The sequence below is a fragment of the Anolis carolinensis genome, chromosome 1 (assembly GCF_035594765.1).
Source record: "Anolis carolinensis isolate JA03-04 chromosome 1, rAnoCar3.1.pri, whole genome shotgun sequence".
Lineage (NCBI taxonomy): Eukaryota > Metazoa > Chordata > Lepidosauria > Squamata > Dactyloidae > Anolis > Anolis carolinensis.
This window is the reverse complement of record NC_085841.1, coordinates 174922408-174936690: the sequence shown is the minus strand read 5'-3', so window position 1 is coordinate 174936690 and position 14283 is coordinate 174922408. Positions and strand designations below refer to the sequence as shown.

At 40.9% G+C, this 14283-nt stretch overlaps 2 protein-coding genes across 6 annotated transcripts in view; one reads left to right on the top strand and one right to left on the bottom strand.

Annotated features, from left to right (window-relative positions):
• The window catches only part of mcm3ap (minichromosome maintenance complex component 3 associated protein), a 47242-nt gene extending 41290 nt beyond the window's left edge, over positions 1-5952 (bottom strand). Inside the window, exons 1-3 of one of the 2 annotated variants that reach the window (XM_008114478.3) lie at positions 5828-5952; positions 519-1770; positions 124-350 (exon numbers count right to left, since the gene is read on the bottom strand). In XM_008114478.3, coding sequence (XP_008112685.2) covers positions 124-350; positions 519-1701 — 1410 coding nt within the window. In that variant the 5' untranslated portion in view covers positions 1702-1770; positions 5828-5952. Of the gene's footprint in view, positions 1-123; positions 351-518; positions 1771-5801 lie in introns of both variants that reach the window. The other variant, XM_008114489.3, reaches the window with a different exon arrangement.
• On the top strand, positions 5932-14283 carry ybey (ybeY metalloendoribonuclease). 4 transcript variants are annotated; one of them, XM_003215202.3, is made up of 5 exons: positions 5932-6086; positions 8718-9007; positions 11205-11336; positions 12469-12537; positions 14112-14283. In XM_003215202.3, exons 2-5 carry the CDS (start codon positions 8798-8800, stop codon positions 14196-14198), a joined length of 498 nt encoding a protein of 165 aa, XP_003215250.1. In that variant the 5' UTR covers positions 5932-6086; positions 8718-8797; the 3' UTR covers positions 14199-14283. The 4 variants fall into 4 exon arrangements, with proteins under 4 accessions (XP_003215250.1, XP_008112674.1, XP_062815527.1 ...); XM_008114467.3 differs by having other exon boundaries at positions 5958-6086; positions 8926-9007; XM_062959457.1 differs by having other exon boundaries at positions 5989-6284; positions 8926-9007.

Below are 14283 nucleotides of genomic sequence, written 5' to 3'. Positions count from 1 at the left end.
TAAATCTAGCCATTTCAAGAAACAAAGGATATTGATAAGAATATCAAATAAATACCAACATAGCGCAGACTGCATGAGCAAATGTTTACACTGTTATTCTTCCATTAATATTTTAAAACTCACATGATCCAAGCAGTATACAATAGCCAGCTTTTTCTTTCGATTGGTACGGACACGTTGGACTTTGATATTAAACTTCTTGAAGTGTTTCTCAAGAAATGTTCTGTCATTTAGAAAGTCAGGAATATTTTTGCACTGGAAGGTTATCAGTTCATTTGGAGGCAATCCTCCAAGGCTCTCTGTGCTTCCGCTGTTCCGATTTCTACGCAAAGGATTTGGGCTAGCAGCACCTGAAAGAATTATAGCTTGTTAAAAAGTCAAATTCAAATGAAATGCAAGCATGTTTTAGAAGTAAAATTTAATATAAATTTACTATATATACTGAAATGTACCATTAAAACTGATTGCAATATTTTCATTTTTCATTTTACCAAAATGCTTCAAGCTCTGATACTTACCCTCCTTGAATTTGGCCTTACTGTCTTCCTTTCTCGGTGTTGCTACTATTGGTCTAGCCATGGCAACACCAGTCTGGCTTTCCGCAGCTGCACCTGCTTGTTCCATTTCTCCAGATTCTGCAGAAGCATTCTCCATTTTGGACTCTTTCTTATTGCTTTTCAATACATCTAGCAATGTTCTGTCAAACAGACCTCGGATAGGCCGATTTAGCCTGACAGGTCGCTTATTGGGAGAATGGTCACTTTTTGATAGAAGTTCTGGCTCATCCACACCATCATATTCATGCCGTCTTGGAAAAGGTTCTTGCTCTTCTTTCCGCTTTGTTCCCTTTCCAAAGAGAGAATGTGGCTCAACTGGTGCAACAATTTCTTCATGCTGCAACTTGGCTGTTTTATTCATTTGGAAAGGGTCAAGTAGAGACCCGGTAGATGAGTTGGAAAAGGAGGTAAAACTACTACTAGGACTTGCAAAGAATACTGTAGGTCTTTTTTTGTCATCCTCTGTGGTCTTGCTTGGTAAAGCAACACTGAATGAAGATGCTGAAGTATTGCTGCTTAATGGTTTTGAAAAACTGAAGCTTGTACTGGCTGTGCTGCTGCTTGCTTGAGACATGGCAAAGGGAGCTAGTCTTCCAGATCCACTAGTACCTGGAGAGGAAAATGTGAATGAAGGCTGGTTTCCTGTGTTTGCCAATTTTTCTTGCCCTGAACCAGTTCCAAAGATAGGTTTGAATACTGCATTCTCAGGAGTTTTGAAGCTGAAATCTGGGCCCACAAAACCACTGCCTGAAGTGTCTGTAGATGTAGCTCCAAAGTTAGGAGGACAGTGAGAAGGCCCAAGAGCTGTAGGTGGTTTAAAACTGAATGCTTGCTTGCTAGGAACAGAAGAGTAAGTTGGGGCAGAAGTCACAAAGGACGTTGTCGGTGCAGCAGTATAAGACTGTGCAAATCCAGGAGTCTGCCCCAAACTCAAAGAACTACGAGCTCCCGCCGTTACTGTAAAATCAGTTAGGTGAGTAAATCCAGGATTCTTTAGCAATGCTCCACTACCAGTGTTTTGCCCAAAAATAGGTGGTTGACCAAATTGGAATGATGGCTGGGCAGGAAATATTCCAGTTGCAGGCCCAGATGGAACTTGGAAACCTCCAGGTTGCTGTCCACTGAAAGGAGTATTTGGGTTCATTTTCACAGCTCAATAACCTCTGCATCAAAGATCTGACTACTTTTAACTATTAGCTATTGTTTGGTGGATCTGCAAAATAAGAGTAGTTTTGTTTAGAAAAGAAGTAAAATCCGATTTAGTAAAATATAAATACTTCCCATATTCTCTATCAATAAATTGCCCACATCAGTATCTAAACATACCACTTAGGGCCCTTCCACACAGCCATACAACCCAGAATATTAAGGCAGAAAATCTCACAATATCTGCTTTGAACTGGGTTATCTGAGTCCACACTGCCATATATTCCAGTTCAAAGCAGAAAATGTGAGATTTTATTCAGCTGTGTGGAAAGGGTCTTAGTCATAACATACTTTCATCACAATATATGTTGTTATCTGAAGCCAATTAGTTTCATTTGCGCACTAATGATCAAATTGTACAGCTGGCTAGAAAACCCTACCATTTCTTGTTGTCAAGACCTGATTGAACATGGTCTGTACTATTAGAAAGTTACTAGCTGTGCCCGGCCACGCGTTGCTGTGGCGAATATGGTGGTATGGGAAATAAAGTATTGAGGAATTGGTGGTAGTTAAGGTCAAGGGTAAAGGTTTTCCCCAGACATTAAGTCCAATGACTCTGGAGGTTGGTGCTCATCTCCATTTCTAAGCCGAAGAGCCGGCGTTGTCCGTAGACTCCTCCAAGGTCATGTGGGGTGACTACATGGAGCGGCGTTACCTTCCCGCCGGAGCAGTACCTATTGATGCACTCACATTTGCATGTTTTCGAACTTCTGGGTTGGCAGAAGCTGGGGCTAACAGTGGGGGCTCTCTCCGCTCCCCCAATTCAAACCTGTGGCCTTTCGGTCCAGAAGTTCAGCGCTTTAACACGCTGCGCCATCAGGGGATATTATTTCCTAAAGGTTGTGAATATACAATATTTCTGATTGGGTTTTTTTGTTTGTTGGAGGCAAGTATGAATACTGCAATTGGGAAAAATGATTAGGATGTAATAGCCTTGCAGCTTTAAAGCCTGGCTGTTTCCTCCCTGAGTGAATTTTTTGTTGGGAGGTGTTAGCTGGCCCTGATTGTTTCCTGTCTGGAATTCCCTTGTTTTCAGAGTGGTGTTGTTTGCGATATTTTATGTGCTTCTACTGTCTGTGGCCCTGAGAAAACAGAGGATTTGCCAGACTTTGATGATGGGAATACTTTGTTGGGAGGTGTTAGCTGGCCCCGATTGTTTCCTGTGTGGAATTCCCCTGTTTATTTACTGTCCTGGTTTTAGAGATTATATTGTTCTGCATTATTCTATCCCAGTAATTATTTCATATTAAAGAAGAATCTCACTTATCCAACATTCGCTTATACAATGTTCTGGATTATCCAACGCAGTCTGCCTTTTCATAATCAATGTTTTTGTAGTCAGTGTTTTAAATTCTTTGTGATATTTTAGTGGTAAATTTGTAAATACAGTACAGTAGAGTCTCACTTATCCAACATAAACGGGCCGGCAGAACGTTGGATAAGCGAATATGTTGGATAATGAGGAATTAAGGATAACCCTATTAAACATCAAATTAAGTTATGATTTTACAAATTAAGCACCAAAATATCATGTTAGACAACAAATTTGTCAGAAAAAGTAGTTCAGTACACAGTAATGCTATATAGTAATTACTGTATTTATGAATTTAGCACCAAAATATCACGATATATTGAAAGCATTGACTACAAAAATGCGTTGGATAATCCAGAACGTTGGATAAGCGAGTGTTGGATAAGTGAGACTCTACTGTAAATACTACATAGCATTACTGCGCATGGAACTACCTTTTCTGTCAAATTTGTTGTATAATATGATGTTTTGGTGCTTAATTTGTATAACGATTACCTAATTTGATGTTTAATTGGCTTTTCCTGAATCCCTTCTTATTATCCAACATATTCACTTATCCTGCCGGCCTGTTTACGTTGGATACTGTATATTGATAATCTTAAATTATCTGCTTAGAACTGGATTATATGAGGCCCCTTCTTCACAGCTGTATAAAATGCACACTGAAGTGGATTATATGGCAGTGTGGAGTCAAGATAATCCAGTGCAAAGCAGATGATATAAGATTATAAATGGGTTATATAGCTGTGTTGAAGGGCCTTGAGTCTACACTGCCATATAATCCAGTGCAAATTAGATAATCTGTGGAAGAAGCCTCAGTGAGGCCTAAATCTGCCTGTCCCCGAACTGAAGCCTGGCTATCCCTTGGTTGCTAGGCAACCAAGTGGGCAGAGATTAGCCCTCTAAACTGGCAGCAATTGGATAAAAAAAATTATTGCTCTCCCTCTAATTAGGACTTTATTTTTCTTTTCTTTTTGTTGTATCAACCTTGAGGCGTGGATGATGGGTTGTGTTGTCAAATTTTGAGGTTGGGGGGCCTGTAGTTTTGTTGTTTTGTGAATTGCCGTGATGCCATCACTCTTTTATATATATAGATTTAAAATTACAAGTGCCAGGTCTTAATTATTTTTGGAACTGACTAATTTTTTGTGGAACAACAACAATAACAATAATAAGCTTTTAACTACAACAGAAAACACCAGAAAAGATGCTTTGGCTGAATATAATCTATTGTTTTCCCAGGTATATCTGCGGCCCCATCTACAATGCCATATAAAGCAGTTTGAAACTATATTACATAATCAGTGTAGATTCCTATATTGCAGTTTAACTGCATTATGTGAGTCTACATTGACCATATAATACAATTTAAAACTATGCAGTTTGGAAATATAGTAGTGTAGATGGGGCCTGCATTTCTAATTCTATCTTATTTCATCCTACTTTGTTTAAAATAATGTTTTAAAACACTGTTACCGACATGAAATATAGAAAAGCAAAATAAGTAGCTCCACTGGCTGCTAGTCTGTTACTGGCCAAAAACATCTGGGGACCCCAGGTTGAAAACCACTGCCCTAGACAGTTCAGTTCAGGTTATTTGACTGACCCCTTGTATGATCCTGTCCAGGCCCTGAGGTCTTCAGAAGAGACCCTTCTCTCAGTCCCACTTCCATCTCAAGCTCAGTTGGTGGGAATGTGAGATGGGGCCTTTTTGGTGGCTGCCACTTGACTCAGGAACTCCCTGCTTCCCAGGGAAGCCAGAAGGGCAAAACCTTTTTATTCAGGCAGCCTTTTAAGAATGAAGGTGTTTAAGATCAACTCAGGGTGTGCTGTGATTTAGACTGAATATGCATTAAATAGGTTTGAATGGTTTTAACTGTGAATCTTTTAATACTCTTTATATTTAATTCTGTTTCAATATTTGTAAATTTGAAATGCTGTGCTAACGTTTCTATGTGAAGCCGCTTTAAGTCTCCTTCAGGGGAGATAAAGTGGGGTATAAACATAATAATAATACTACAACATTTATTACGGTCCATAGACCCATCAGAAAACGAACAGTCATTCTGAATTCTCCCATCCCATTCCCAGTTCACTGTACAAGATACATCTACATGGTTTCAAGTGATGTCCCTATCAGAGGTTAATTGCTTTCTTAGCCTTGCTGCCACTGCGAGGAATTTTGCCACTATGAGAGTCACCCTGTAGCACTTGTCCTCTAAAAGATATCTAACAATCCTCTGCATTGAGTGGTTAGTCATGAGGGGCAGGATTGAATATAAAAGTCAGCTACATTGCACTGTATATAATAATAATAATAATAATAATAATAATAATAATAATGAAGCCAGTGATTTTTTAAAAAAGAGAAAAAGTTGGTCTTCCACACACCAAAAAAACCCTTCCACACAGAAACTTGTGTCCATGTCTCTATGTCAAGCTATCACAAGTTTTTCAACTATGAAGGGACATTCGGTTGTGTAAACCCGCACACACTCCATCGTTTGAGGGTGAATCTACACCAGGCATGGGCAAACTTGCCTGGCTAAGCGGCTGAGGGGGAAAAGGAAGGGGCCTGAGGCTGTTCGGAATGGTAGGAATTGAAGTCCCAAACCCCTGGAGGGCCCAAGTTTGCCCATGCCTGATCTACACGGTAGAATTAATTCAGCTTGGCACCACTTTAACTCCCAGGGCTCAAGTTATGGACTCTAGGCCTGCGACATTACCTAATCCTTAAAAGAGGAGTTACTACCTGGGAGCCAGCGCTCAATATTCCCCTTCAGCCGTGGAAGGCCCTTCCGGACACAAACAAACAGCCGAGCCGGAAAGAGACTCCCCGCACCACATAAGAACTCTGACGCTCTAGGAGGAAGTGACGTCACTCCCCCTCCGCTCCCCGACCTGCGTAGTGCGGAGAATGTCTAAGTGCGCATGCGTTTAAGAGTAACTCGAGGAAAGCGGCAGGAGGCGTTTGTTTTCCTTCCTGTGATTGCTCATTGCGTGTATACAGTGTAAGGGAAAGTATATTTATTCCTTTCCGTTGAAACTGTGGATACTTTTCGGACACTGCATTATGAGCAGCTCCTTCTCAGGGGGCTGGAAGTAAAAGGAGAGAGCTGAGGGATGCGCTCTTTCAGCGTCGCTTCCTGGACTGAGGCGCCGCATAGGCACCGGCCGCGGTTGAGGTTGTCTCCGTTCCCGCGACAAACGTGAGAGGCTTTTTCTTCATCGTTTGGAATCAGGAGTTGGTGCGAGTGAATGAAGCCTACCAAGGCTTTACAGTTGTCGTTTTATTTATTGATTTACGACATTTCTTCCCCTTTCTTTCTCACCCCGGAGGGGACTCAAGGCGACTTTACATACAAGTAACGATTTGATGCCTTAAAACACAATGTACACATTGTACACAATGTACAATAAATAGCAGCCTCCGGTGGCCTTGTGACTTGAAAATTGGGTTGCTGACCTGAAGGCTGCCAGGTTCGAATCCCACCCGGGGAGAGCGTGGATGAGCTCCCTCCATCAGCTCCATGCGGGGACATGAGAGAAGCCTCCCACAAGGATGGTAAACACATCAAAACATCCAGGCGTCCCCTGGGTAACGTCCTTGCAGACGGCCAATTCTCTCACACCAGAAGCAACTCAGGTTGCTCCTGACACGAAAAAAAAACCTTAAATAAAAATTAAATAGAAATTAAAAGTACATTAAAAACAATTAGAACATTTAAAAACAATATAAATTTAGAGTTTAACATGTAATCCACGAGCGTAATCCGGGCCATTCCAATGGTCATTGCGCAATCGTCCAAGTCTGTCTATTGCACCAGTGTTGTGTGTTTTATGGGCTGTATGGCCATGTTTCGGAAGCATTCTCTTCTGACGTTTCGCCCACAACCTCACAACCTCTGAGGATGCCTGCCATAGATGTGGGCAAAACATCAGGAGAGAATGCTTCTGGGACATGGCCATACAGCCCGGAATACACACAACAACTCTGTGATTCTGGCCATGAAAGCCTTCGACAACATATTGCACCAGTTCTCTAAAGGCTTGGTCACAAAGCCACGTTTTCACACTTGCGGGAGGTCAGGAGGGAAGGGGTTGAGCTAATATGCCTGGGGAGGGGGCCACCACTGAGAAGACCTGCCTCTTGTCACCGCCAATCATGCAATCGAGGGAGGCAGGATCGAGAACAGGGCCTCCCCAGATGATCTTAAACACCGTGGTGGTTCATAGAGGGCGATGTATTCAGACAAATAAGCTAGGCCAGAACCATTAAGGGCTTTATAGGCTAAAGGTCTTTTGCCTTTGCTGCCACAGTGCTGCTGCTTCCTCACTAAATTACAAATCCCAAGATTCCATGGCATTGAGCCATGGCAGTTAAACATGTTCTCAACCTGTGGGTTCCCAGGTGATTTGGCCTGCAACTCCCAGAAATTCCAGCTGGTTTACCAGCTGTTAGGATTTCTGGGTGTTGAAGGCCAAAACATCTGGGGACCCACAGGTTGAGAACCACTGGTGTGGATGCACCCTTGGCCGAAACCACCCAGTGGGTTTCCATGGCCAAGCAGGGATTTGGGCACTGGCCTCCAGAGATGGAGGCGGGTTATAAATTTTGTTATTGTTGTTGTAGGTTATCTGTCTTGATATTCTGGGTTATATGGAAGGGCCCTAGGAACAACCTCCTAAGGGCCCTTCCACTCAACCATATAATCCAGAATATCAAGGCAGTATTTGCTTTGAACTGGGTTATTTGAGTCCACACTGCCATATATTCCAGTTCAAAGAAGATAATGTGGTATTTTATTCAGCTGTGTTGAAGGCCTATGAGAGTTACGATTCTATGTCAAAACATTGCAAAGTCGTTTAATTTTACATTGAAATTGGTGAAAGTCTGGGTATTGTATATCCTTAAAAGCAGCCAGGGAGAGAGCTGCCCAGTTTTCCATAATCCAGATCACTCTCTAGCAGACCTTGGAGGGATGTTCAGAGGTTTTAGAACCTTGGCAGCTCAGGCTGCTTTCAGCTTTTACTGTTTATCTACTCCAGAGTTTCTCAAACTGTGCTCCTCCAGATGTTTTGGACTTAAGCTCCCACAATTCCTAACAGCTGATAAGATGCCTGGGATTTCTGGAAGCTGAAGTCCAAAGCACCTGAGGGAGCATAGTTTGAGAAACACTGCCTACTATTTTATATACTGATATATATCCAGGGCTGAATAAAAATTTATCAGGCAGAAAGTGGCTGTGAGTAGAAAAAAATTAAAAAGCCTTGATCTAAGGCACCAGAGGACTTGTTCAGCAGATGATTCCAAATACTCTTCTCTAAACTATAAATCCCAGGAATCCATAGGAAGTTGCCATGGCAGTTAATATGGAAACATAGGCGCCCTATGGCGCCTTATACACTGCCATATAATCCAGATTATGAAATCAGATAATCCACATTATCTGCTTTGAACTGGATTATATGAATCTACACTGCCATATAATCCAGTTCTAAGAAGATAATCTGGAAGGGGCCATAGTGCTATAATTGTGCATGTTGTATGAAAGAGCCCTTGCCCTAGATAAGACTGATGAGTTCTGTTGAAGTTCCTTCCTCAAAAGTAGCATTATATAAAAATTGTATTTTTATTCCAGACTGCTGTACTAGGTTGTGGTAGGTGTCAATAGTGTCTGATGGTGATCATTTTGGGGGAAGCCTCTCTGGAATTAATGAGATGAGCCTGATCATACGTAACCTGCAGAGAGCCATCCCCATCCGGAGAGTGCCACTTCGCCAGAACATAGAACGACTGCGTTGCATTTTGGGTGTGCAGCGATTTGATCTCGGTGTTATCTGTGTTAGCAACAGGCATATACAGCAGCTCAATAGATGCTACAGGCAGAAGAACATCCCCACAGATGTCTTGTCTTTTCCTTTTCATGAGGTAACTGCTTTACTTATTTACCTTTTTTTTTTTTTTTTTTGAGATCAGCAGCTTAATCCTGGGAGCAAAAATAGGGTGCTACATTTGTAATGGTATGTTCTTATGGCAGCTATGAGATGAGATGAGGGGCCAAACCCTCTACTGGGCAGCAGAGAGCTGTATCCCTTGCCACATGCTCCCACTCCCAATTTTCTTTTAATGTTAAAATCTTTTATTTATTTTTTAAAAAACAAAACAATGCCCACCTGTCCCCTCCTGGTGTACAGAGAATAATGTTACCATGTTGTTGCATTTCTCTGTTTGTTTTAGGTTAAATATAATTTTCAAACTATAAGGTATATTATAATTCACTTCTGATTTAAAAAGGAAACATCCCCAGTCTTTCATGAATTCAGAAAACGATACAAAAAACATGCTCTTCACACTCTGGGATCTAAGTGTAATGCCTAACAAATGGGCTTGGGTGGCTCTATTTGGGTCACATTTTTCCCACCCAGCACATGGAATCATTAAGGACATCTGATAGAAAGATCATGGTTGTTACAATTTAAAAGCCCATATAAAAAGAGGAAGAGGACTGTTCCTCACTTATAGAATCATAGAATCATATAATAGTAGAGTTGGAAGAGACCTCATGGGCCATCCAGTCCAACCCCCCACTAAGAAGCAGGAAATCGCATTCAAAGCACCCCCGACATATGGCCATCCAGCCTCTGCTTAAAAGCCTCCAAAGAAGGAGCCTCCACCACAGCCTGGAGGAGAGTTCCACTGTCGAACAGCTCTCACAGTGAGGAAGTTCTTAACCTTGTCTGTTTAAAATTACAAAAGGTGTAAAGAGGGGAAAATATCTCTAATATCCCTCATTTCCAGTGGACACAGAAGGATATAAAGACAAAATAAAGTAATTAGGAGGCTTAAATACCAGGCACCAGATTTTGGAAACTAAGCAGGATCGGCCCTGGCTAATACCTGGATGGCAGACTGTCTTGAAAACCAGGGCTGAAGGCTGTACTTCAGAGGAAAGCTGTAATAAACCACTTAAGTGTGTTCCTTGCCAATAAATTTTTAGAGTTGCCATAAATTGACAGCCAATTTAAGGCATGTTTTTGTCGGGTGCCTTCAAACTGTTTCCAATTTAGTTTTTTTTTGGGCCAAGATTTGTTTAGAGATGTTTTTGTTTTTGTCCTCTTCTAAGGTTAAGAAGTTGTGATTTCCCTAAAACAATCCAGTGGGTTTCCATGGCTGAAATTAAATCCAGAATAATAGTCCAGCACTCAATATTAAACTCACTGGCATATACTCACACAAATAAGAGAATAACTCTTGTATTATTAGATGATTTGGTCTTACCTTTTAATCATTATACTATCTAAGCACATACAAAGTCCTGGATTGGTAAATGCTGGATAAATGTAGTTTCTGGTTGCTTGAGTGCTACTATTAAAATAAATCTAATACTAATACTAACCTAATACAGTAGAGTCTCGCTTATCCAACATAAACAGGCCGGCAGAACGTTGGATAAGCGAATATGTTGGATAATAAGGAGAGATTAAGGAAAAGCCTATTAAACATTAAATTAGGTTATGATTTTACAAATTAAGCACCAAAACATCATGTTATACAACAAATTTGACAGAAAAATTAGTTCAATATACAGTAATGCTATGTAGTAATTACTGTATTTACGAATTTAGCACCAAAATATCATGAGATATTAGAAACATTGACTACAAAAATGTGTTGGATAATCCAGAATGTTGGATAAGCGAGTGTTGGATAAGTGAGACTCTACTGTACTACCATACCATGAACTCTGTATTGACTTGATACTAATATTGAAATACAGTAATTCAAGGCAAATAAAGACAAGCTTAATGTAATACCATTTTACTCTTTTACTGTATTATAAAAACAGCTTTTAAAATGTATTCTTCAGGTTTTTTTCTGGTTGCTTGGGAGACCTGTTTGCTTGAGTTGCAGTTAACTAAGGCCCCTTCTTCACAGCCATATAATCCAAATTATTAAAGCAGATAATTCGCATTGTCTCCTTTGAATGGGATTATATGAGTCTATTGGCCACATAATCTATTGTATACAGAATCTGTATATGTGTACATTGGGTGGGAAATCGTGCAGTGTTTCTGTGTTCTGTATGAAAAATTTGACTTGTGGTTGGAACCTGTTCCTTTCACAGAATCTGAAAGCAGGAGAACTGCCACAGCATTTTGCTCAAGATGAATACAATTTGGGAGATATTTTTCTAGGGGTCGAATATATTTATCAACAGTGTGTACATTACAATGAAGATTATTACAATATTCTAACAGTAAGTATGTAAATTCTATTTCAGTCATTTTACTACTTGTGTTAGTGTCCACATATAAAAAGAGAATGAGAGAGTTCTGAAATCACGGTCAACCTGTAAGATATTAATATTGCTTCAGTTTCTCAGGGGCTTTGGAAAAGTTTCCTGAAAGAAAGCTACATAGTAACAGCATTCTCTTGGCCACAGAAGTCTTGTGTTTTCTTATGTTGAACTTAGCAACATAAAACTCGGTTGACCTTGCTTACAAACTTTTTCTGGCTTCTTTATTTGTTTTGAAAAATAGTTGTACAACAAGTTTTACTCATTATTTTGTTTTCTTTTGCATCTAAGCATTAGATGTGGAGAGATTTTGTCAGTTCAGGAAAAAGAGTAAAAAAAAAGGTTTTGCTCCTAAAAGCTCTTCATACATTGCACAATAATTTAATATGCTGCACTAGCCAGCTGTACATTTCTGGGACCAACATGCTCATGGAAACAGGAGCAAGTTGATCTCAGCTCCATCCTGTGTTACTTAGAACCTACTTTGAGGAGCTGACAGATCCTCCAGAGCAGTATCGTGGTGCCACAGAGTCTGCTGGTGGGTGGAAGAGCTGAAAATCCCAATGTTATTCTTACACCACAGCTATTCTGCCATATAATGTAGTTTCAAAATGCAAGTTAACTAAACTGCATTATATGTCAGTGTAGACTAATATAATCCAGTTCAATGGAGTTAAATTGCATTCTGAAAATGCAGTATATGGCAGTGTAGATGGGGTCTAAGTGGTATACTGCATTTACACCCATGCATATTTGTATTCTGCAGCATGGATCACAATAATTATGCTAGGCATAGTTGGCTATTGAACTACAGTGTCTGCTTCAAAAACTGATGAATCTGTGAAGATAATTATGCACATATTTTAGATTGTAACTTTGAGGGTAGAGATCTGTCAAATTAATCTTAAGCTATTAATGTAAAAGGCCACATGCACTGATGGTGCTATAGATGACAATGATGATAAATGAGATTGTCCTTTATAGCCGTTTTCAGTTTTTGAAATGGTTTACTGCAAAGTCAGGTCTCTTTAATGTTGTGTTCTTCCAATCTATTAAACTTGTATGAAGCACAATGTTGTTCCTCTTTGTGCAGGTGACAGTTGCTCATGGCCTGTGCCATTTGCTTGGCTATAAGCACAGCACAAAAGCTGACTGGGAAGAGGTAGGTGTTCTCCTTGAACTAATAACAGGAATATATTGTGGTTCGAAACTATAAATGACCACACATATTTACCCTGATGTTTTTTACCTATACAGTATATATATAAATGTAATGTGCATAATTAGGACCGAGTTAACAACAAAACCACTGGGCCAAATCACTCCAAATTTGGCCAAAATACTCATCACTTTACAAGGAGTGATGATTAAAAAAAGAAAGAAAACAGAGACATAGCCAGAAAAATCCCCCAAAATAAAAAAAAACCCACTTTGCACGTGTGCAAGAAATCTCCTCCTTATGCCACCCACCTCCAGCACTCTTCTTTCTCCATGCCCATGGGTATCTACGACATGGCCCAGTTGATGCAGACATACTTGGCCAGGTCGGGAACAACAGTGTGGTGGAGGAGAAGGAGGAGGATGACAGTGGGGGGGAGGCGCCACTCTTGCCCCGTGCTAAGAGCTGGACCCACCCACCGAGCGCTCGCATGGGGGGACTTTTCTGCCACCAGGCCAGGCTGGGCAGTGGAGTGCTCTCCTCCACCCTTGCTGCTCCAGCTCCACTCAGCGCGCTCCCACAAAACTCCCACAAAACCTGCTAAACCTGGTTCTAAGCATTAAAAAACTCTAAAACCAGGACAGTAAATACAGAACAACACTGTGAAAATGGGAATTCCAGACGGGAGACAATCAGGTCCAACTAACACCTCCCAACAAAGGATTCCTCCAGGCAGGTATCAGCCAGGGTTTTAACTTACAAGGCCATCACATGTTAATCAAAGTGACTAATTGCAGCATTACTTCTTGCCTCCAACACACAACAGTTCTTTCTCCCACACTGGACATTACTCCACAGGTATATAAACCACACTTGCCTGGCTCCTTCCTACCTAGGGAAATCTAGGTGGGAGATCTTCACCACCACCACCGCACTCATTCATTCTCTTCCTCCTCTCACAAGGCGATCTTCCACTACACCAGCCCTTCCTGATCCTCCTCTCCTGCCACCCCCTCTTGCAGATCTTCCCCCCACCGCCACACTCATTCCTCCTCCTCCATCTGGGGAACGGCCACTGCTGCCCGATTAGTATTTACAGAGGTTGTCATTCGGAGGAGGAGGATTATGGCTTTGGCCAGGTGGTCACTCACAATAAAGGCAGATAATCCACAATATCTGCTTTGAACTTGGTTGTCTGAGTCCACACTGCCATATAATCCAGTTCAAACCAGATAATGTGGGATTTTATGGGCAACTTGAATACAATTGAATACCCTTGGAGCTTCAGTGCCTGGTTGCTTCATACCTAGGGGAATCCTTTCTAGGCCACATTGAATACCATTGAATAGCCTTGCAGCTTCAAAGCCTGGCTGCTTCATACCTAGGGGAATCCTTTCTAGGCCACCTTGAATGCCACAAAGAAAACCCCATGTAGGATTACGCCACAGCAAACTGTGGCCAGGCACAGCTAATCCTATATATGTAGTATAATTGACAAATTCAAGCTTGTAAGATCATATGCATTTATGTTGTTTGAAAGAAAATGTGCTCTTTCACTGTTCTCTTTCTTATTTCAGATGTATAAAAAGGAAGCACAAATTCTCCAGGAGCTAAGCAGGTTGTCAGATACAAACTTCCAGCCATTAACAAAAAACCACTTCTAGTTGTAAATTGACCCACAAATAAAAGATATATATGTATATATTCTGTTTTGTTTATTTAAAGTAATTAAATTTTTAAGTAATTTTC